Source organism: Terrapene carolina, unplaced genomic scaffold, assembly GCF_002925995.2.
Source record: "Terrapene carolina triunguis isolate 2854851 unplaced genomic scaffold, T_m_triunguis-2.0 Scaffold111, whole genome shotgun sequence".
Classification (NCBI taxonomy): Eukaryota; Metazoa; Chordata; order Testudines; family Emydidae; genus Terrapene; species Terrapene triunguis.
This window is the reverse complement of record NW_020664462.1, coordinates 137,054-161,152: the sequence shown is the minus strand read 5'-3', so window position 1 is coordinate 161,152 and position 24,099 is coordinate 137,054. Positions and strand designations below refer to the sequence as shown.

Below are 24,099 nucleotides of genomic sequence, written 5' to 3'. Positions count from 1 at the left end.
AAATGTGGCAGCATTAAGACAACACCCAGACGGAAGCACTACAGATGACCAACTGACACAGACACAGATTTTGCATCTGGTACAGATTTGCACGAGAGGGAAGCTGCTATAAAAGTGAGGTGTTTTGCAGAGGAACCCGGGTCTCGTCTTGTCAACATTGGAGCATCGATCCAGATCGACAGAAGCCCGGCTCCATCCCTCCCCCATCTAACTCACCTGGCCAGTGCAGTTAAGGGGAGCAACTAGTTGGTAACAACATCAAGACGGAGTGTGCTTGTGTGTGTATGTGAGTACATGACTGTAATATATAAGATATGCATATGACGTGGTGTTGATTGATACATGTATTACCAATAAATGTGGCGCTTTGCCTTATCCCCCCTGAAAAGATCCTGTGCAGTACTTTAAGTACAACATGGGCTCTTCAGTTTTCAGATGACACAAACCTAGGGGGGTTGCCAGTACTTTGGAAGCTAGAGCTAAAATTGGAGAACTGGTCTATAGACAACAAAATGAAATTCAACAAACAAATGTCAAGTGCCACATAAACCAAATGCACAAGTACAGAATGGGGGGGAACTGCCTTGGCAGCAGCACTGCTGAGAAGGATCTGGGAGTTCTGGTGGATCACAACCTCAACATGAGTCAGCAGTGTGAGCCTGTTGCAAAAAAGGCAAATGCAATTTTAGGTTGCATTAACAGAGGCCTAGCAGGCAAGTTATGGGAGGTGGTGATAGTACCACTCTACTCGACACTGGTTAGGCCTCAGCTTGAGTACTGTGTCCAATCTTGGTCACCGCTTATAAAAAGGATGTAGTGAAACTGTAAAGGATCCAGAGGCGAGCAACAGAGATGATCAAAGGGATGGAACGCAAGCCATATGAGCAAAGGCTGAAAGAATTGGGTCTGTTTAGTTTGGAAAAGAGGAGATTAAGGGGGGACAGGAGAGTGGTCTTCAGATATGAAGGCTGCCATAAAAAAGATGGAGAAAAGTTCTCTTTTGCCGCAGAGGTCTGACAAGAGGCATTGGGTTAAAAGTACAGCAGAGCAGCCAGATGAAATCTCAGGAAGAACTGCCTCACTGTAAGAACAGTAGGACGAAGGAACCGACGCCTGGGGAGGTTGTGGAAGCTCCTTCACTGGAGGTTTTCAATAGGAGGCTGGAGAGCCGTCTGCCTTGGGTGGTTTAAACACAACAAATCTGGCATCTTGGCAGGAGGTTAGACTAGAGGACTCTTGCGGTCCCTTCTGACCCTGTGGTTCTGTGATTATAGGAGCCAAAGGTGTAACAAGATCCAGTGGCTGGAAGTTGAAGCTAGACCAGTTCAGACTAGAAATAAGGCACTAATTGTTAACAGCGAGGGTGAATAGCCATTGGAACAATTTATCAAGTGTTGTAGTTGAATTCTCCATCACTGGCCATTTTTAAATCAAGATTGGATGTTTTTCTAAAAGAGCTGCTGTATGTGAAACAAGTTAATTCAGGGAAATCCTGTAGTGGAATATAGGTGGTCAGACTGGAATATAGATGATCGCAATTGACTTTACAATCTGAATAAAATCCAGAGACTGTGAAGGACTTTCCCGCTGTGCATAACTCCATAACTAAAGGAACCAGCCATCTGGAAACTCCTGCCCAATTCAGGACACTACACAACAGATCTTAGGCCTGGTCTACACTACGACTTTAATTCGGATTTAGCTGCGTTAATCCGAATTAATCCTTAACCCGTCCACACAACGGAGCCAGTTACTTCGAATTAAAGGGCACTTAAAATCGATTTCTGTACTCCACCCCGACGAGCGGAGTAGCACCAAAATCGATTTTGTTAATTCGAATTAGGGGTAGTGTGGCCGCACACCACCGAATTAATGTGGTTAAAAACCAAATTAATGTGCTTAGTGTGGCCGCGCACAATCGAATTTATACAATCTGTTTCCCAAATTCGAATTATCTAAATTTGGATTAATCCTGTAGTGTAGACATACCCTTAGTCTGTGGCTACCCTCTGGCATTGCCACCAATCTGACAACATGCAAGCAGCCGTAGCCATTCGGGATTACAAAGTCTGATGAGCTTGCTAAGTAAACTAAACGTGTGTAAGGCCAAACCAGAACTCTCTCTGTTTGTGCTTTGCAAAAAAATAAATACTGAAAGAATTCAACAGCAAAACTAAATACTTCTTGCGTGATACACCAGATAGTGAAATATCACAACCTACTAAGCAATAACATTGAGATCCTGAGAACATGAAATGAACACTGAGGATCCTATGTTATTTTTTGAATACTGGCTACTAGAAATATTCATGTGAGATCCCAAAGTGGATCCACTTGCCTCTAAAAGGGCTTGTCATGTTCCTAAAACAAGAGCAGAGCTGGTTGAAAGAACCTGACCTGGAACTGTGATCTGTTGTGCATCTCACTTGAGCAACAGTGGAAAATATTCACTCACTTGCACTATACGCTGACTTTTAAATAACCTGTAAATGACCACAATACTATTTTTTCTTGTCATACCCTCCTTCTGACAAGCTATGGGTGAGCATAATGTTAATATAGCCCAGTAAGCTAAGAATCCACTATGGTGATAACCTGTATCTTGCTACACGGAGGGCAGAGACTTCATTGGACTTAACAGAAAATAAGGACGTATATGGGACCTCATCAGCCCATTCAGAGCTAATGGAGATTCTCTCTTAAACTGTTTTAACATAGTGAAGGAGTGGTTGGTATATTTAATGACATGCATCTGACGAAGTGGGTATTCACCCACGAAAGCTTATGCTCCAATATGTCTGTTAGTCTAAAAGGTGCCACAGGACTCTTTGTCGCTTTTTAATAATCGTCTTTGAAGCATTTGATTTTAACTTTGGATAAAGTGATTTCTGCTATCCCTAAGTATTACGTCTAAAGGACAGTAAAGATCTCACCTAGACATTTAGGCCTTTGGAATATACTTTGTCTTATTTCTTCCTGATGCAAAACATGGAAAGTATAAATTGGAATTGTGCCTGTTTTGTAATAAACATGAAACACTGTGGATGGAAGCATGTCATGGGAGCAACATACTGCTTCAGGCTAATAAGTATAACCAGTTTATTTCAATTAAAATTTGCCAATCCATTGCTGGATGGCTGCAATGTGAACTCTGATCTGAATCAGAACTGGCATATATGCTGTGCTGCCTTTCAATTGTATTTTCAATGCATCTATACATGCACTATTCTGCTGCCGTAATCTGCTAAATATACCTTAGTTGGGCTATTTTGCACTAGTGAGATTAGCCATTTTTTCACTAAAGAAACATTTTAAGTGAGGGTGATGTTAAACACATGACCACCTACCCCATAGTCCAAACTGGAGAGGACACAAGCAGGGACCGTTTTAACAATCAAATACGTCCAAGCAGATCTGAAATCTATTGGCATGCAGCAAGGGTTTTTTAAAAAAGTAATTCAAACTCACCCATGCCCTGCTGTTTACAAAATACATGACAATGGCTAAGTGGCTGATACACTGCAACTGCTGCTAGTTCCACTAATGATAAACTTCTCACTGTTACCTTGTGCTTTCTCCACTGACCCATCCACTCATCTGTTGTATTCACCTGTTGATGTGACACCTGAAGGCCGCTCAGAAGCCTCGGTGGGTGTGGAATGCAGCTGTCCATTTCGACTGGTGCCTCCAGCAAATTACCCACAAGGGAGCCTGTGGCTGGTGCTGGAGTGAAGGGAAAGCAAGGCTGGAGAGTGGATGGGTGTGGTAGGGGGCAAAGGGGAGCGGGAGAGCTGGGAGAGAAGGGGAAAAAGGAGTAGGGCCATAGGTGCTGGAACTTGGGGTGCTACTGCACCCCCTGGCTGGGAGTGGTTTCCATCATACACAGGGTTTACACTTTGGTTCCATGGCTCTCAGCTCCCCCACTATACACATTGTTCCAGCCCCTGAGTAGGGCCCAGATCCTCAAAGGCTCCAAACGGCCATGGATTTCGGGCTCTGAGGAGGTGGGCTGGAGGCCATGGCTCATGGGTGGGAGGAGAAAAGAGCACCGGAGCCTCACTAGCTGTCCGGGGTTCAGGCTGACAGATTGTCACAGGGAAGGAGGGGGGAGGGGGCCCCTGTCTTCTGTCACCCACAGGTGCTAAAACTCTCACCTGCACGGCGGGTGACCGGAGTCCCGCAGTTCAAGGAACCGCCTATTAGTTCATGGCTTTGCCCCGAGGGTGGCCACCCGTCCCCGTCCCCGCTCTGAAGACGTGTTGACACGTGTGTGACACCCGCTAACGAAAGTGCCAGGGCAGCAAAGCGGCAGCCGCGGCCGGTGCCGAGTTTCCTCCGCCAGGGGCCGCTGCCGCCCCGCTCCTCCCCGCCGCTCCCGGGCCCCGGCAGCCAGGCCGCGGCTCCCTCCCGGCCGCGCTCGCTCTGCTCCGCCCGGCAGCGGGGCCGGCCCGTGGCGAGGCGAGGCGAGGCGGCGCCGGGACTCTGCCCAGCCCGGAGCGGGAGCGGAGCTCGGCCGGGCCGGGCCCGCTGGAGAAGCCCCGCCCGGGGGGGCCATGGCCGAGCGGGCCGCTGCCCAGGTAAGGGCCCAGAGCTGGGGCGCTGCGGTCCGGTAGCCCCGGTGCCTGGCCCGCGGGCTCCTTGCAGAGCCGGGGCACGTTTGCCCAGCGCCCCCCGGCTCCCGCAGGGACTGGCTCGAGACCCCTTGGGCCGGGCGCAGAGCGGTCCCGCGGGCCGGGGGGGAGCTGCCCTTTCCCTGGGGGGCCCGCCCCGACTTCCAGCCCTGGGGGCTGTGGGCCCCCTGCCCCTGGGCGCAGCTAACACCCCGCTTCCTAGCGCTAGCCAGAGCGGGCCTTGCACTGCCACTCCCTGCGTAGCCGGGCAGGGGGAAGGCCAGCAAGGAAATGCCTTGATCCCTGGCTAGCGCCTCCGCTCACCTGCCTCAGGTGGGCTTTGGAGCTTGTGCAGGAGGGTGGGAGGCAGGGCCCGGCAGCTGCAGGGGCTAGGCTGCAGAGGGTGTTCACAGGGCATCAGCATCGCTTTAGGCAGGAAGCCCATTGCAGTGTCCAGAGTGGTGTTACCAAATGTCAGCAGTCTGGATTCTATTTCGGACTCTGCTACTGACCTGGGTGAGTTATCTCCCGGGCTTAATTTGTAATGAAAGCGGTGCCGGGGCTCAAGCAACTTTTTGACTTTCATAACTGACCTGGCAAGGACAGAGGTGCTGGGGATATGAACTGCTAAGCCTAGAGGTGCCAGGGCTCAGCTCTGACAAGCCCTGGTACAAATTAAGCACTGGTCATTTCATCCCTGACAGCCTGGCACACAGAAGCTGTAAACTGGGAGTGGGACTAGATTCTTATTTCTCACATAAGGATTTTGAAAATGCATTAATTGTTCTTAAAGTGCTTTGATGTGCAGGGTCGAAAGACTCTTGATTGGTAGGGGAGGAGCACAGTAGTTTGAACAGGTTGGGCCCAATGTTGAAAACTTTTAGATGTGCAAGTTTCACATGCAGTTATGATTGTGCGCACAAACTGCGTAACTGCCAATGTTGTGTACGGTGTAGTTGTAGCCGTGTTGGTCCCAGGATATTAGAGAGACAAGGTGGGTGCAGTAATATCTTTTATTGGACCAACTTCTGTTGGTGAGAGAGAGGGTGGCCAGATGTCCCGATTTTATAGGGTCAGTCCTGATTTTGGGGTCTTTTTCTTATATAGGCTCCTTTTACCCCCCCCACCCCCTGTCCCAGTTTTTCACACTTGCTGTCTGGTCACCCTAGTGAGAGAGACAAGCTTTTGAGCCACACAGAGCTCTTCTTCAGGTCTGGGAAATGAATGGAAATGACCAGAACCAGGCATATGCATGTGCAGTTACCTGGACTGTGTGTATGTAATTGTGCACTCATTTTGTATGTGCAGTTCCACACCTAACTTTTTCAAAACCAGGCTCGTAAAGCATTGCATAATTTTGTATTTAAAAGAAGTAACTGAATATTTACATGCACCTGGTGTGGCTACACATCATCATTATAGTTATGTGCATGAAAGGGTGTTCTCTCTGCTTTTTAGGTGTCATTCAAATAAAAAGCCAAGGCATTTGAAGAAGGGCGTGTTCTCGCTTGTTTGGAGTCTGAGCATTACACTGAACAGCTACAGTGTAAGAACTGTACTAGGAGACAAGGGATGCAACAACTCCCAGAGCTACTTAGAAACCTTTGAAGCCTCTTTCCTAACAGATCAGCTGGAGGAATCTCTAGAACTTGCCTGCTAGTGACATTGTAACGTATACGTTACAAACCATGCCAGCCCGCTGCGTAGTGGCCAGGTGTTCCAACACCACCCAAGACGGTGTATCCTTGTTCAAATTTCCAAAAGACCCTCACGTTAGGAGCCTTTGGGACAGATTTGTTCGGATGAAGAGAGCAGACTGGAGAGGGGGACACGACCGCTCGCTGATCTGCTCCGCGCACTTCACGGACGAGTGCTTTGACATTTCAAGTGTGACGCAAAAAAAATTAGAATTTGGAAAGCGGTTACTTCTAACCAAAACAGCGGTTCCAACTCTGAACGTCTGCCCGAATGTGAACGGGAACCCACAGTCCCTATCGCAACCAAAAGGAAGAGGAGCCTTCCGGAAAAAAATCATCCAAGAGGTACCTAAATGTTGGTTGATAAATAACACTATGTGTTTATATTGAGAGGAAGAACAGATTCATGGCTGAAGCAAAGGATTGAGTGCCAGGAGTCATGGTTTCTGTTCCCACTTCTGTACTGACTTGCTATGTGATTTTTGGACACGCCACTTGACCTCAGTTTCTCTGTCTCTACATGGGGAATAATACTTACGCCTCCCTGGGGTGGTTATGAGCCTTAATGTGTCTGTATTGGTAAATTGCTTTGAGATCCTCCAAGAGAAATGCAAAGTATTGGGATTAGAACTGGGTGAATATTTGTTGCCAAACTCTATGTGGAATTAGCTGGTTTTAGATTTTGGAAAACTTTGGCAAAAATGTAGCAGGTTTTGGGGGGGGGGGGGGGGAAAGTTGGTTGAGACAAAAAGAGGTGAGTGAAACTTCAACCTGGAGGATCTCTGCAGGCCTAGAGAAATGAGCACAGGCCTGTGACCCCTGAACCCTATTTCCATGTCTGCTACTGACTGGCCTTAATAATGCTTTACACTTCTCTAGTGCTTTATAAGCAGGGTTCACGGCAGTCTTCTGTCTAATTGGGAGGGTGATAAATGGAGGTTCATGCTCTCACACACCTAGCTCTCCTGATGCTCTGGCCTGTATTTAAACTGCTGGACCACAATGCTCTTGAGGCAAGTTTCTTATCCCAAGCAGGTGTCAGTTTTCCCATCTATAAAAACAGTGATAATCATGCTTTATTTAGGAAGCCAAGTAAGTTTGATGACTGAGGAGATCTTAAATCCTGTGTGCTTTCAGATTTTAATACCCCATTTTACCGAGGGGAAAATTAGGACACCGTGAAATGATTTGCCTCGGAAGCACAGTGGTCTAGGGCATTAGGTATTGTTTGGGGATGGTTCTGGAAAAACCTCAAGTTAGTGACAAGGACATGAGGAGAAGAAGGGGACGTGGATTCAAATGTTGGTCCAGACATTTTTACTGTATGTCCTTGTGCAAGTTGCTTAACGTTTCTAAATGCTGGAGATAAGGATACTTACCTACCTACCTGGGGTGTTGTGAGAGTTAAGTTTGTACAGACTGTAGCACCGAGTTTGTACCGTTAGTTTGTTCCCATCCCGTCTGGTCACTGCTGGGATATAACGCCATCTCCTGACGGGATAAATGTTGGTGCGCAGATGGGCCATAAGAGAGAGCGAGAGACCCAGAGTATGTCCACACTTTGAGTTGGTTGTGTGATTCCCATTTTAAGGAGGCAGATTTGCACTAGCTCTGATCGAGTTAGCGTGCTAAAAATAGAGCACAGTTGCGGTGGTGCAAGCAGTGGGAGAGGCGAGCTGCCCGGAGTGTGTGCCGCTGGACTTGGGCAGTGTGTCTTCAGAACGGCTAGCACTTCCTGCCCCTCACTGCTGACACTTCGCTTCTCTAGAGCTAGCGCCAGTATGTCTCTTCGCGCAGGGAATTCCCCCTCCAGCTCCAGTGCGGACATCCCCTGGGAGTCTCTGGGGCCCTGTGGCAAGGAGACCTCATGCCAGGCTCATTCATTCTCTTCTCATAAGACTGTTGTAGTGATTGACTCTTGTTTGTAAATGAACGTGATTAGAAAAGCTCTTGCCTTATTTTGCAATTTTCCTCAAACAAATTAGGACAAAACCCGAGATGCATGGGACATTTCAGTTCAATGCCATTCCCATTGACCCTTATAAATGAGGATTATAATGAAAATGTCAGCAGCTTTTTAACCATCACTTCTGGAATGTGAGCCGATGATGATGATGATGATGATAAGATGCAACTCTTGAACAGTCTGGGCGGCCTGTTGCATGTGAGCGGCTGCTTGTCCTGTTTCTTTGTAGCTAACTTTGCCGATAGGGAACGTGACCTCAACTCTGTTTTCATTTTCTGTCCTTGAAACAGGCTGATGAATGGGAGGTGGAACCGCAGCCCCTGGCCGCCTTACATCCACCGGTCCTCCCTGAGCAAACGTCTGTTCAAGAAACACCACCTCCAAGTGCAGAGGCTTCCCTTCGGACTGTATTAGCCGCAGTCCAAGCTGTTGAGAGGAAATTAGATTCTCATGCTACGAGGTTGCTGGGTCTGGAAGGGAGAATGTGGATGGCTGAAAAAAAACTAATAGGCTGTGAGAGAACGGTGGTGGAGTTTGGGAACCAGCTGGAGAGTAAATGGGCCGTGCTGGGAACTCTGATCCAGGAGTACGGGCTACTGCAGAGGAGGTTGGAGAACATGGAGAACCTGCTGAAGAACAGGAACTTCTGGATCCTGAGGCTCCCCCCAGGGACTAATGGGGAGGTGCCCAAGGTAACTAGTATTATCTGAATGGTGGTAATGCCTAAGAGCCCCAGTCACGGACCAGGACCTTACTGTGGCAGGTGCTGTACAAACACAGAACAAAAAGTCAGTCCCTGCCCCAAGGAATCTACAATAGAAGTATCGGACGAGATGGAACGGGGGTTACAGACAAGGAGACGTTTCTTGTTGATGTGATGGGCAGTGGAGGGATGCAGAGAAAGGGGTGACATGGTCAAAGCGATGAGCTAGGAAAATAAGCATTGTCGCAGCACATCTCAACTAGCACTAAGGAGACGGAAGTCAGCCTAGAGTAGAAGGGATGGTCTTGTAGTTAATGCACAGGTCTGGGAATCGAGATCTGGGTCTAGTTATTATTTAGTCCTGCCTTGAGTGCAAGGGACTGGACTAGATGACCTACTGAGTCCCTTCCAGTCCTACCCTGCTATAATTCTATGATTCATTTCCCAGCTCTGCCGCAAACTTCCTGTGTGATCTTGGACATGCCTCTTAACTTTTCTGAGCCTCATCTTTAAAATGGGGATGATATTTACCTCCTCCACAGGGGTACCTGAGGCTTAAGCCACCAGTATTAGTAAGGCATTTTTAGTGCTTCATATGGAAGGGGCCGTACAATGTTAAAAGATTTATTAAGTAAGTCCCTTCTATTACCAGATACACAAGGGATTTTTTTTCACAGGCCCGTTCTTTTCCCCATCCAATCTCTGTCTTCGCTGTTCTAAAAGTGCTCAGATTTGATGGGGCTTCAGAGGGTTTTTCGAGCCAACCGCCGCGCTGATCAGAACTAGTTAGACAACTTTCACCCCCTGCTCTTCTCATGCTGGTGGGAGCAGTTGGGGGGGAAAGGGGAGGGAAGGGAAGAACAAATCTAACATCTGGAAAAACCTCTCCAGATTAAGGAAAGCACAGAAGCCCAAAGTTCATAGCCAGAGAAGGGAGAAAGAACCCCCACTGTCTGTCTATTTTAGGTACTTATATGGCCCTGGATGAGAGTGCCTCTCCAGCTTTTAATGTATGTATCCTCACAACACCCCAGTGAGGTTGAGCAGTGCTGTAATCCCCAGGTGTAAATCTCAGGCACAGAGAGACTGAGATTTGCCCAAGGTTCCACAGAATATTCATGGAAGAACCAGAATTGAACCCTGGCTAGCGCTGTAACCACTGGACTAGCCTTCCAGTCTGCTCTTCCCTGCCCTTTTCAGTTTTTGACTTTCCCTGCTGCTTCTTTGCCATTTTAGAGCCTTCCTCTGCAGCACTCTGCACTTCTCACAGGCAGAGCCCCCTGGGCCTGTGCATGTCAAAATGTCACCCTCTTATCCCAGAAACCAGTTGAGCAGTTCTAATGAGCCCACCAGCCTGAAAGAGGTTGGATTTTCCACACTCAAACTTTTCTTGTGTGTGTGAAACCCTACTTTGCCTCTCCTGGAACGCTTTCCTGTCTGGTTTTCAGTGTGCCTTCAGAAACTTTGCTGCACCTGGGAGAGAATTGTATAGATGGACCCATGAACAGAGGAGTGCAAATGGGAACTGCCTAGATCGGTTAACGTCAGAGTTACTCAAATTTAATGTTATGAAATTCCAACACGGTGAAAACAATCCATTCATATGTGCTCAGTTAATGCACCTTATTGATGGGCATGTACTGTGCCTGTCAGCCTGATTATGGTTCCTTGGAGCTGTTCAGTCAGATTCAGCCAATGTTAGTTAGACCCTTCTCATTGGAAAATCAAAGGTGCTTAAGCTGCAGATTGCAAAGTGAATCGTTTTTATTTGATTAAACTCCCATTATCCCGCATGAGAGTGGATGGGTGGTTATGGGCTCAGACGTTCTCTGCAGACAGGCATCCAATCACGGAAACCACTGGCACAGCTAGCGCTAACTGGTCCCTGGTTGGCAGATGGAAAAGCCAACGTCTGACTGGGCTGCAGACACGGAACCACCCTGTTCTTTAAATGTGATCCTTCCAGATGACAGTAAAGATGGGGGTGCCATTGCTTGCTCTGTGAATTAATAGAGGAGCTCAATGTTAGATTTGCTTTTATGAACAATTACCGGTAATTTAGAGATGGGCATGAACCAGAGCTCTGGTTTTAAGCATCCTGTTGCTATAATGGACAGAACAAAACCCCACATTCAGAAGAGTCCCAAACGGCAATGTTTGCAACCCAACATTTCCCTAAATCTGCATGTTCAAAGATAATCTGTGATCAACTCTCTGCTTCTCACGTGTTTCTGCAGCACCTAGGACAAGAAAGCTGGATCTTGACTGGGGCCTCTGGGATCTACTGTCATGTTAAATAATAACCATGTCAAGCTGCAAACTCTGACCCCTGTATGGGGCCAGATCCTCAGCTAGTGTAACTAGGCAGAGCTGCTTTGAAGTCAGAGTATTGCTGATTTATACTAGCTGAATATCTGGCCCATAGTATCTTGATTGTGGCTAAACTCAAATTAAATTAACTTTAAAACATTCTTAGAGTTAAAATAAAAAGGTGGGTGTGACAGAATCAGAAGGTGGTGGGTGTCTCCCCCTTGTGATTTCAGGTGCCGGTGACATTTGATGACATCTCGGTCTATTTCAATGAGCAGGAATGGAAAAGCTTGAGTGAATGGCAGAAGGAGCTTTACAAGAACACGATGAAGGGGAATTATGAGACCCTGATCTCACTGGGTAAGGATCAGTTTTCCCTCCTTTATTAGAAGTGGTGAGATCTTTCATGGACTGGATTTCCTCCCGTTCACAGTTCCTTAGATTTTTTGCTGGGCCAATGCCATTAGTCTTCCAGATGTTTAGGAAAGCTCAAGTTCCTCACATCCTTCTGTGGAAGAAGTACCAAAATATACACTGTTGGGCCTAAGGCCACCACTTCCTCTTATCCCAGACTAGAAGCACAGTGGGATACATGTTCAAGTTCAATCTAGATTCAGAAAGTTGCTAGTTTCCATGTCAGCTGTTGATGCAAAATCTCTCCAAAGAGAAACAACTGAAGAGTCAAGTCCAGGGTAATATAAACCCCAAGCAGGTGCAGATCCAGGGGAAGCATAAACCAGTTAGCACTGAGGATCCCGTCTGCACTGGGGAAGGAACAGTGCTTTAACTGGCATTGTGGGTTTTCCCCCCAGCATGACTGATTTTGTGTGGACAGGGACAGAATAGCGAATTAAAATTCACCGTTCTTGAGGAATTGTTGTTGCCCTCGGTGACCAAAGATGATGCTGATGACAGTGTTACGTTGGGGTCGAAAAGGCCGATGTGAGAGTGTCAGTCCTTTCCTCATCGAGGGCATCTGTAGCTCAGTATTGAGGAAGGGATTACGCTCTGTGCCTGCCGAATCCGCTGCTGTGTATGACTCAGCACCTCAGGATCATGATCTGAGTAACCCCATCCCTGGTTGCTCGCCAGTGCGATCTGTCTATTACTGACAAGTCCCAGCTGCAGTGTTGCACTGCTTCAGATTGTGCTGCAGTGTGTCCTTGAAGCGTTTCTTCTGGCTGCCTCGTGTACAGTTACCCGCTTCCAGTTTTCCATTCCACAGCTGCTTTGGCATTCTGGTGTCCTCCATCCTCAACAGCATAGCTGTGATGCGATGAGCATGCGTCAATCCCTGTGGAGTTGCTCTGTTCTTGAGTAATATGCTGTATTGACATACAATAACTCTTCCATATAGGGACCCTTTCCCCCTTGGTCAAATGACTGTATGGTGTAAAGAACGCTTGAAACCAACTTAGAGTCCAGCTCCCAGCCCCTGCTAGGAACAGAGGAGAAGGGTGTTGAATGATCTCTTCACGTCCCCCACAGTAAACAGCATCCCACAGTCCAACTCAGGCTCTGGCATCAAGCCTCGAAATAACCAGCCATTCAGTCATTCCCAAAGGAGAACATAGAATTAACCTCCTCCAGTGAAAGAGCTTCCAAGATCTTCCCCGGAATCTGGCCTCTCTGGAGCAGTGTCAGCGGTTTGGATGATGAATCCAGGCTATTCGTCCCAGCCTCATTATCCATAACATGGGGAGCGAAAAGAACCAGCGTTTGGGCAGTAGAGACAATGGGGCCCTGATCTTGTTTGAAGCCTCTAGGTGCTACTATATTGCAGGTAATAACAGCGACGACTGGGGAAGTTAATGGGCCTACTCACAGCAATATGTGCTGTGCTTGGTAGTAAGCACCTGCAGGATCGGCCCCTCACTAGACAATGTTTAAGTAAACCAGGTTCTGCTTTTCATTGAAACTGATTTGTTATAAATGTGATTTTTTTTTAAATAGCTAATGAATATCTCAGTTGAAAGGATTCTTTTAATCCCTGTGTAACTGATCTGAATAAAACATCCTACCGTATCCCACCTAATATCCTCTCCCATGAACAGACTATGCTGTTTCTAAACCTGACATCCTGTCCCGGATAGAGCGAGGGGAGGAGCCGTATATCGGGGATCCGCGGGACTCTGAAGAAAGGAAAATCTCTGTTGAACCGTGTGTCAGTGAGTAATGGATTAAAATACAGTAATTTAGAAAGAGCACGGGAAGGACAAAGCGAGAACCAAAGTTCTTGTGAACCTCGGTGGTTCTAGCTTTCAGACATTGTAATGTGTTGCCAGCAGCTAAACAGATATTCGATAAACATAATGGAATTCTCTCTCTTTCCTCTCCCTCCCCCCCGAGCAGACTCTCCCGCTGCTGCACCTGGCCGGTTGTGCCAGACCGAACAAGGTGCAGAGCTGTGTGTCGGGGCACAGGGCGATGCTAAGGAAAGAGGTGTCCCTGCAGACCCCAGCACAGGTCAGTAATGGATTGAAACCATTCCAAAGGGTAAGATTCACCTCTTCAGACAGGGCACCTGCACAAAGGCTACGCATCCCGTAAGTCCCATTGGGCTTGTGCTGTCCCGCTACACAGGGGTGAGTGAAGTAAAAAGCTGGCAATTCTGCCCAAGCCAGACACCAATTGAATGCAACAGTAACAAGATAAACCACATTTTCCGACTTACAAGAGCAGCTAACCAACAAAAAATAATGTAACTCGACAGTGGCTCACATTTGGGCCTCAACAACTAAAAGAAATTAAAGCTGTTGGAACAGCCAGAGTCAGACCAAATCAATTCCTTGGTCGCCTGCTGAACAGCTGTTCTCAAACTACGCTTGGAGTTGTGAGTTAGTGAAGAGGAAAAAGTGAGACGTTTGTATCAGTGGGGTAAAATAAATGCCTCTGAAATAGACACATTGATTGACAGCAAAATGAAGGTAATGGTGAAGGAGTAATGAGATCTACCTCCATTTACAGTATCTAATGCCAGCTTTTAACCACTGCCTAACAGCATGCATGCACTTACCACTCTACATTTAACATGTTTGATAGAAGGAAAGTTATTGATCTTCTGTCAAAATGCAGGATAACGGGTAGAAATATTTACCTCCAAATACCCATCTCCTTATACCTGCTTGCACAGTGTGATCAGAGATGAAAAAAGTGGTGGGATTCTTCCCAAGACCCACTTCCAACCTCCGCTTTGCCGTTTTGTGACTCCACAATGGATGACTCAGTTCATTACGTGATACTTCCCCTTTTTTTTTTTTTCCTTGTGAGCTTCCATCAGCTGTGAAAGTTTAAAATGTTGGGAGTTCAGTTGCCATCAGTAGGCTCCAGAGGCAACACCTTGTCAATTTGAATAGGAGCAGTGTGTATCTTTCCGAGCTATTGTTTCAAGCTGTTTGCACACTCAAGCAGATATAATTGTGTTGATTAAATTCAGTCGGCATGCCACCATAAGCGCCAGAATTTTTTTTTTTTTTTTTTTTTTTAAATTAAAGCGTATATTCTGAAGCCCAAGGTAACAGCAACCAGGAAATGTGGGCAGGCTGTCATAGCCACTACAGACCGACCCAATTCAACCTCTCCTTATATATACCTGTACAGTACCTTCTAATTTAGCTAAGGCATTAGTAATACTGCCACTCTGTACTGATAGCATCAAGCCATATGTATAATACTATCTCCTTATCTATACCTGTGCCATTTATCCTGTGCGTGTATATACCTACCTATTGTCTTTTGTATCACCAAGATCGCCTATACCTTCCCTTTCGCCAGTGTGTAGTTCAAAGCAAAGTTAGGGCTTGATGCAGAAATTGTTGGGTGATTTTCTTTGGTCTGCATTATGCAGGAGGTCAGGCAAGATCTAATGGTCCCTTCTGGCATGAAAAATCTATGAATCTGAATACTTCAGTGTGGTTTGATGCACTGTCTAGAGTCTGCAGCACTATCTAAATGATTTTTAACCATCACCTAAAGCTCTGTAATGTTGCACATGTGGTTATACCAATGGCCCACCTTTGGTCTTACCTCTGTGAGCATTCTCCGGATATCCACCGAGCGTAAAGAAAGAGAAACTAGCCTGCCAACAACACCTTTGCTGGCTTCTACAGATTGTGTAATTCCCTGTCCATCTTGGGTATTTCTAGGGTGTCCATTGCTGGAGTGCTAGGCCCTTTTATCATTTTCTACCATATCTATTTATATTTCTACAGCATCCATCGCTGCGCTAAAGCACTTGTTACATAATCAAGAGAGATGAGAACACTTTCCAGAGTCTCCCCTTCTCTGTGAAACTGTCTTGGGGACTAATCTCTGCCCAGCACTTAATAGGAAGGGATGGACAATCCTGATGTTATTTCTAGTTTAGCCCTTGCGTGTGTCTGTTCAGATTAAAATCGCTCCAGGTGCTTGGTAAGAACGAGTCAGTGAGGTATATGAATAAAACGCAGCCTCTATTATTTCCTCTTTCCAGGAACCAATTGCACAGTCTGCGGCTGTGATGTTTTATCATGGATTAAACGAGAGGAACAGTCCGGTGCTGAGAATCAGGAACGCGTTGGGGAAGGAGAGCTCTCGACAGACCCCAGTGCTGGTGAGTGATGCGCTAAGCTGCCCAAACAGGGAGTGAAATCCAGTGAAACCTTTGGCCCAGACTCTGGCTGGTCCCTGGACAGATGAGCAAGAGATTATAGTGCAAGGAGCCTTCTCCTATCCTGGCAGTTGCAATCCTTAGTGCTGAAGTTGCTCCCTACTAGTCCCCCAGTGAGCTGTGCCCCCAAAAGGAGACAATAGGTCCTTACCCCCTCCCCCCATCACTTCCACCCCATCAGCAGGGCTGGCCAGCAACAGAGGTGAGTGCACGCGGCTCCCACTGAAGGGCTGGTGCAGACTCTGGGCTCCCAGGGAGCTCACCTGGGGCAATGCTGTTCTGCACAGCTCCATGCCTATCGGTACCACCTGCCCCTTTATGGACGCAGCCATCGCCTTTGGATTTCCACCCATCTCAAGTTCTCCTGGCTCAGCCCTTCTGCATTTGTTTCCTCTGGCTCCTCAGTGAAATGTTTGTAGCCAATCAGAATGCGTGTCTCCTCCAGCCCAGAGACAGCACTGGGTTCCGATCAGTTTACGTTTCCTTGTGTAGTGTTTGTGGAGATCAGCAAAGCAATGCGTTACTCTGTCTGCCACGAACAGGACGCGCAGCTTCTGCACGCGACGCTTCGTGCCGGAGGGACGTCGAGGAAGAGCCAAGTGTGCGGGATAGGCAGGTGTTGGAGGAAAGGCGACTCCCTACAGAGCTCTGCGCAGGTGAGCTGGATTGTAATAACTTCGATAGGCTGTGAAATAACAGCTGGAAATCCTCTTGCCCTCCAATCCAGGAGACGATTTGCAATCTCGACACTGTCCAAAGGCAACTATTACAAGAGGAATGCTGTTTCCTAAGCTTGACAGTCGCATGATGTAGCTGAGTTAACAGTATCAGAATCTTCACCTATGCATTACCCATAGTTCTTAGTTCAAACCGGTGAGCCTGGCATTGCATTAACACAAGACTTATTTTGCATTTAATTTCTTTTTTCTTGTTTTCTTTTAAAAAGACAGAAAAGAGGAAAAAAAATAGGGGAGGAGGGAGAAGCTACCTGTGCTGCTATTGAGACGTGTCTGTCGGGTTTTTGCAACTCCGTGCGTTACGTTTGTTCGCAGCACTCAGGAAATCTATCAAATGCCCAGCAGCAGCGTTGGACAGGGTAGCACAGTGTAAACGCTGCAGCTGTAGTGAATCACGGACTAACTATTGAATAGACATTGTTACAGCACGTTCACAAAAAACACTTTTTATGTGTTATGACTTTACTGTTTAAAACTCTTCCCCCCCCCCCAATGTACTAAGCAGTTATTCCTCACTGACTAGCCACACGTGACATTTGAAATGGGCTAGATCCTCAGCTGTTGTAAATTGGTGGAGCTCCATCAAGGTCAATGGAGGAATCATAGGCGCCGACTTCTACTGGCGCCGGTGGGTGCTTGACATCCCCCCTGGCCCTGCCCTGCCCCGCCCCCTCCCACCCCCATTCCAACCCCTTCCCCAAAGTCTCCGCCGACTCCTTCCCCAAATCCCCACCCCGGCCCCACGTCTTCCCCGCCTCCTCCCCTGAGCGCGCCACGTTCCCGCTCCTCCCCGAGCTTGCTACAGCTGTTTGGTGGCGGCAAGCGCTGGGAGGTAGGTGGAGGAGCGGGGACGTGGCACGCTCAGGGGAGGAGACGGAGGAGGTGAGGTGGGGCAGGGCGGGGAGCTTGGATGCCGGTGGGTGCAGAGCACCCACTGATTTTTCCTCATGGGTGCTCCAGCCCCGGAGCACCCATGGAGTCGGCGCCTATGGGAGGAATGACGATTTACTCCAGCTGAGAATTTGACCCACAAGTTTAAGATACTACTTAGCGCCAGTATCAGCAGCAAAATTACAAAACTGAGAAGGTTAATTGTCTTTTTTTCCATAAATGTCCAGACAGATCTCACTCAAACTTTTGGAAGGGGGGGAAAAGAAATCTCCTTTGGTTTCAGACCGTGTATGAAAAGTTTCAGGGCAAAAGGGTAACTTTTGAAGACTGAGTTTCTGAAAATAGGATTATAATGGGAACAGAATTACAACCTTAACTAAATAGTTTTTGCTCTCCAGTTGTCTAGACCTTCTGGACTCAGTGCTGACCCTTCATACTCCCTGGTACTTAAATACACCCTTTTCCCAGAGCTCCACCCAAAGGTGTGAAGCTTCTGGTTTACAGACAAGTTTTCAGGCCAGAAATCTCCTCTCAGTTTAGATGCTAATAGTGTGATTTTCAGAAGTGCTGAGCAGGAAGGGGGGTTACTCTGCTGATTTGAAAACCAGGCCCTAGATTGTGTGTGCGTGCACCCATTATTTATCATGGGTAGAGTTTTCAAAAGTGCCTAAATCCCAGTTTCAAAAGTCTCTAGTAACTTTTCAAAATGGGACTAAGTTTCATAAATCCCCTAGGCTCTTTTGAAAACTGTACCCCTTGTCTACTTTATCGGCCAAGTTCAGTAAGCTGACATGTCTATTTTTTCTGCTTTGAGTCGCTGAATCAGCTGAAAATTCCTCTCTCTGGCTCACGCAGGCCAAGGGAGTGATGTCTCTGAGTCTCTCTCTATTGCTGCAGATGAGGTGATTGTGATTAAAACGGAGATTCAGGAGCATGAGGAAGATCCTGAAGACTTGGAGCCGCGTGACATGCTCCTGGGAAGTTCAGGGGAAAGTGTTTCCCAGAGTCTGGTTGCTACAACAGCCTGGGAGGGTCAGTGCGGCTCTGTAACGCCGCCAAGGAGCCCGGCAGGCATTGTCTTGGAGGAGCCGACTCCACGTGGAGGAGATTTCGGTGGCATCAAGCCTCTCCACATCCATCAGGCAAGCCACGCGGGAGGGAGGCCGTATATCAGGTGTACTAAGGGTGGGAATTGCTTCCGGCTGAAAGTGAGCTTTGGGAAACAGCACAGGAGCCGTGCCAGAGAGAGACCTTATCAGTGCACCGAGTGTGCCAGGAGCTTCCGGTGCCATTCGGAGTTCATCCACCACTATGCGAGCCACACTGGGGAGAGGCCATACAAATACACCAGCTGTGAGCAGACCTACAGCCGGAAGTGGTTCCTTCTGAATCACCGACAAGTCCGCATGGAGGAGAGGCCATTCCAGTGCGTTGTGTGCGGGAAGAGCTTCCGGCTGAAGGGGAGTTTCCTCAGACACCAGCGGGACCACGGGAAGGAGAATCCCCAGGATTGCACGGAGCACGGCAAGGACTGCAGCTGCCACGCCGAGCTCTGTGCGGGCCAGCGGCTCCAGGCTGGGGGGAAGGCCGGTCAGTGCGCTGAGGGTGGGGAGACATCTGCTCAGAAGCAGCGTCTGCCCAATGGCCAGCGAGCGTGCTCTGGGCAGAGGCCGTTCCAATGCACCATCTGCGAGAAGAGCTACAAGGTCAGGGCCAGCTTCCACAAGCATCTGCAGAGCCACGAGACCGGGACGCCCTGCAAATGTGCAAAGTGCGGGGCTGACTTCCCAGGTACGATGGCACCACAGGATCAGCAGAGGGCAGACCAGACAGAGCAGGCTTCCCCAGGGCAAAAACTGGAGACCGGGAAAACACCAGGGGGTGGGATGGGTGACTAGGTTGTAACTAGCGCGTCACGTCCAGACCAGTTCATCCCTGCGCTTGGTAGGCTGGAAAAGCGCCCACAACCTCCTGTCGGCCTCAGGGCTGGAGTGTGGGTGGGTGGGGTGGGGCTCTCCGTGGCCAATTGTAAATGACCCTGTTGGGCAGCAGTCTAAAGGACTGCTCCCCTGGCATCTCATCTTCCTGCAGGCTCCCTGGCCAAACTCGTGAAGAGCGTCTGATCTCTGCTCCGCACCAGCTGACTAAAGCAGGCAAGATTGCAGTGCTTGCGGCAGCCCCCTCTTTGCTCGCTCAACGCTGCAGGGGAGGCAGGATCTGCCGAAGGGCAGGTGGTGTAAAAGCTGCTCTCTAGCTCGCCAGAGCCTGAAGAAATCTGCCTGCATGAAAGGGTTAACTGCTGCAGTTCGGCAAATACCTGGTACCTTCATGGTAAAAACCTCGGAGTGCTGAGTTCAGATCCTTCTTCCTAGGTCTGCCTGACTCCTCCCCTTCTCAGGATCAAGCTCCCCCCCGTACCCCTGGAGCGGTCTCCATGTTCTCATCTGCACAGAGCCAGTTCTCCTCTCCGAGCAACCCCTGCCCCTTCCTCCTCCTGCCAGTCAATAATCCCCACTCCCGCTCTGTTTTCCTGTGCCGTGTTTGTCCTACTTCGCTGGTAAACTCTGGGGCCCTGGGGCTGTGTCCGAGTCTAGGTCTGTGCAGTGCTATCTATATGTGCCACCTTGCTGTATAAATGACTTCTAAAAGCATCAGATCGAATGTTCACAAGCTTGCCCCACAGTTCACAGCGAGCTGGGCTGGTGGGACAGCAGGTCTGGATCCCGAAGAGTAGAGTCAGGGCTAGGGTTTAGGTTAGAGTCAATGGGGCTGAAATCTCATCAGCTGTTCCTGCAAGATTTGTGTCCTAACACCTGCCCTCCTAGTGGGAAGGTGTCGCTGTCCTGCAGTGCCGGAGCCCTTCTCTCGCTGGCTCTCCTCCAAAATAGGGTTCTTTTGGTCCGAGGTTCAGACCATAATCTCAGCATTAGGGCTGCACCTGGCCTGTCCTCCTCGAGTTTTGTTTGTTTAGGGGTTTTTTTCTTGCATCTCTCTGTGTGGGTTTTTATAGGGACTTGCGTTCTCACATGTATAATGGCAGCTAAACCCCATCATCGCTCACTGGTGGGAATGGCTGATGATCCTTCCCCACCATGAATGGTTTGCGGGGAATAATGGGCTGTTATGAACACTGAGAAGCTGAACTTGGGTAGCGTCAACGATTCTCCCAATGATGCTACGATTTGGGAGCAGTTTCATAAATACTCTGAGCATGGAAATTCCAGGTGTGTGAAGTCATGGAAATGGCCCAGTTTTTCCTATGTAAGTGTATATTGCTTCTGATACCCCTTCCACTCGCACTGGTGTTTTAATAACACCAGATTACTTACTTTCCACCTCTACTATTGCTGGGTTCCATTTTGCTTTTTGTACCATATGAGGCTTAATTTGGTTTTATTACCGGGTGGCCTGTATATAGTCTGCATCCGAGTTGTCTTGAAATGGATATGTTTGCCATGCAAAGCTCTTGTCTGCCTTTCTTCTGTACCACTTTGTCTTGTCTTGTAACCTGGATGACACATCTGTCATGTAACATTGTCCGTCTGACGTTTATTCTACTAAAAACAATTGTAACAAAAGCGAAATGGACATAAAACATATTGATTCAAAAAGTAATTCTCCATTGTGGTGAGGGTTGGATGTGGTGACTACAAAAAACAGACGTGCCTCTTTGGCGGGCTATGGTAAAAACACACCATTCCTAAAGGTGAATTGCAAAGGGGATAGAAGAATTAGGTGTGCGTCCTCTTGGGTTTCTTTATGGTGATGTATACAAAAGACCTGAAAGATTTTTGTTAGTTTCCAAAGAACATTTCTTTTTCCTGCTCGACATCAAGTTTATTCTTCCCTGTTTTTGTAGAGGTCTTTTTGGAAGAGCTAGAAATGTAGATTGGGAGTTCTGTCAGCACTTAACTAGAAGATCGAAAATGCTAAATATTTAATAGTGCTCTTTTTTCCCGTTTTTGGTATTTGAGTTAAATGGCATGGAAGGTAAATTGGGTGCTCCTGTTTTCCCTGTCTCATAAAGAAAAGCAAGAGGATATCAAGTGAAATTGAAAGGCAACTAATTTAAACCTGATAAAAATAAATGCTATTTTACATAACACATAATGAGCCAGTGGAACACTCTGCCACAAGATATTGTCAATGCCAGTTTCTTAGTAGGGTTCCAGAAGCATGATTCAATGCTTATACAGATATTGAGAACAGCCACAGTTACACTTATTAGGATAACAAGATATAAGTGATCTAAACTCTCTTATTTCAGGGAATTTATTCTCCCCTGCCCCCAATTTATTATTTATACTATGGTTGAGCCTACAGGCCTCAGTCAACGATGAAGGTGCCATTGGATAAACTTGTCACGAACTGTCTGGGATTAGGAAGAAGCTTCCACTATGGAATTTGTTGTTCCCCTGAAGGAGCTGGTATTGGTCGGTGTCAGAGATGGACCACTGGATGTGGATGGAGAACTGGTCTCATCTGGAACGGCAATTCTTTTGTCTCAGACTTCAGTCATCAAGACAGTATATGAGAAGCAGCACATTTCAATCCAAAACCATAGCTCACCTACAATTTGGAGAGCAAAAATGAGCACCTGAAACTATTTATAAAGCATAATGTCTAGGTGCATTACTTTAAGTATGAGTTGTCCTATTGAAATCATAGTTGAGAGTTGGTAAAAGTTAATGCTTGTAATGCTGTGGTAATCTAAAACCAGCCAAAGAGAGCATGTGTTTCAGAATCTGGTGGTTTTTATTCAAGTTATGGCTGCAGGTCTCATGATTGCCAAGATACACTCAATTCAAGTTTCCAAGGTTAAGGGCTGGTCTTCACGTACACCGCTGTAGTGCTTTAGCGCCAATGTGAGAGCTTCTTGCATGGGTGTCGTTAATTCACTTCCCTTAGAGGCAGTAGCTATGGGGGTGGGAGAAGCTCTCCTGCCAACAGCGCTGTCGACGGCCGGGGTTAGGTGGGTGTAACTGTCGCTTCGGGGGTGGATTTTTCACACCCTGGGTACGTCTTCACTACCCGCCGTATCGGCGGGTAGCAATCGATTTATCCGGGATCGATATATCGCGTCTCGTTAAGACGCGATATATCGCTCCCCGAACGCGCTCACCGTCGACTCCGGAACTCCACCAGAGCGAGCGGCGGTAGCGCAGTTGACGGGGGAGCCGCGGCCGTCGATCCCGCGCCATATGGACCCCAGGTAATTCGATCCAAGATACTTCGACTTCAGCTACGCTATTCGCGTAGCTGAAGTTGCGTATCTTAGATCGATTGTCCCCCCCCCCCCCCAGTGTAGACCAGCCCCCTGAGTGACATAGTTATACTGATATAGGTCTGTAGTTTAGACCTGGCCTAAGTCATGCAGTGTGGCTTTCTTGTGTTGGCAGACTGTCTGAAATGACTCACCCCACACATCTGTATAGGGTGCTACCTCTGGATCCTAACGGGTAATTTAAATGTAAAAATCAGTGTCTGCTACTCATTTTAGCAGAAACATCAAACTAATGTGCTTATCCTACAGTCCGAAACTGCCTTTAATGTCTCAATTCGTGCCAATCCTCCAATTCCTAGCTGCCTGAATCTTTCCCTCAAGACAACTTCAATGATGCATGGTCGATATAAAAATCTATGGCCCATTGAATGCTGAAAATGGGGGGGCAACATAAATTGTGCTCAGTATCAAAAGGAAAAACATGCAGGCTCCTGTACTGATCATACTGTTCATTTCATATTCCGCTCATTTAACAAAATCTAGGCCCAGCTCCTTAGGGGGTGTGTATCACCCTAGTTCAGCTGAAGTCAACAGAGCAAGGCTGCTCTAGGCCATCTGAGGACCTGACCTGTAATTTCTTAATTTAAACTAAACTGCTGTAGACTCCAGGCACCATGCTGCAGAACGTGGTTTATTTGTGAGGGAGTGTGTAGGGCTGGGTTTGGAAGTCGCCCCACTGAAGTCTTTCCACTGTTCACAAGAGCAAATCTAGGGCGGACTGAGCCCTTGATCTTCTCCCTAAGGTTGCCGACTTTGGCTGGACGAATTCCTGGAGATTTCATCACATGACATAATCTTTAATTCCTGGAGGGTTGGCAACCCTACTTCTGTGTGACCCTTCAAAGGCAATGGGCAGGGGCTCGCTCGGCGTGTGAGCTCACTGTCTTAACGGCCCAGCCTGGACCCTGCCCCTAGGGCCAGGTAGTTACTTACCCGCTGTGGCTATTTAAGGGGATTTCTTTCTGGCCCCTGCTTTAGTCAGACAGGAGTGCTTGGGCTCAGGACAGGTAGGGGTGCAATGGAAGGGCTGGTACAGGAGCTCAGTCCAGGGGACCCTATGGGCTCTGGGGGGGTTAAAATCTCTGAATCAATGTCCGTATGTTACAGGGTCATCGCTGCCTGGCGCGGGGGAGGGCTCGCACACCGGGGGGGGGGGGTGGACAGGCCCTTTGGGGGCGAACCTCCCAGGCCACGAGCTGCGTTCTCCGCCGCGCCCTGCAGGCGGCGCTGTCCGCTCGCAGCGGCCCGACGGA

At 48.0% G+C, this 24,099-nt stretch overlaps 1 protein-coding gene across 4 annotated transcripts; it reads left to right on the top strand.

The window, feature by feature from the left end:
* The first annotated feature begins 4,406 nt into the window (after positions 1-4,406).
* Positions 4,407-19,548, top strand: LOC112108328 (zinc finger protein 282-like). Of its 4 annotated transcripts, none has more exons than XM_024202412.3 (9): positions 4,407-4,577; positions 6,069-6,652; positions 8,564-8,965; positions 11,565-11,646; positions 13,341-13,454; positions 13,639-13,752; positions 15,758-15,877; positions 16,477-16,590; positions 18,418-19,548. In XM_024202412.3, the coding sequence occupies exons 2-9, from the start codon at positions 6,299-6,301 to the stop codon at positions 19,458-19,460; spliced, it is 2,343 nt and encodes a 780-aa protein (XP_024058180.2). In that variant the 5' UTR covers positions 4,407-4,577; positions 6,069-6,298; the 3' UTR covers positions 19,461-19,548. The 4 variants fall into 4 exon arrangements, with proteins under 4 accessions (XP_024058180.2, XP_024058179.2, XP_024058177.2 ...); XM_024202411.3 differs by having other exon boundaries at positions 11,520-11,646; positions 18,460-19,548; XM_024202409.3 differs by having other exon boundaries at positions 11,520-11,646.
* The last annotated feature ends 4,551 nt before the right edge of the window (positions 19,549-24,099 follow it).

What these genes read in the sequence shown, in the direction of transcription:
- LOC112108328 (XM_024202409.3), top strand. Translation starts at nt 6,299, where the DNA reads ATGCCAGCCCGCTGCGTAGTGGCCAGGTGTTCCAACACCACCCAAGAC. An exon ending in CTAATGGGGAGGTGCCCAAG is followed by an intron (nt 8,966 to 11,519) that starts GTAACTAGTATT and finishes TTGTGATTTCAG; the next exon opens with GTGCCGGTGACATTTGATGA. An exon ending in CTCTGTTGAACCGTGTGTCA is followed by an intron (nt 13,455 to 13,638) that starts GTGAGTAATGGA and finishes CCCCCCGAGCAG; the next exon opens with ACTCTCCCGCTGCTGCACCT.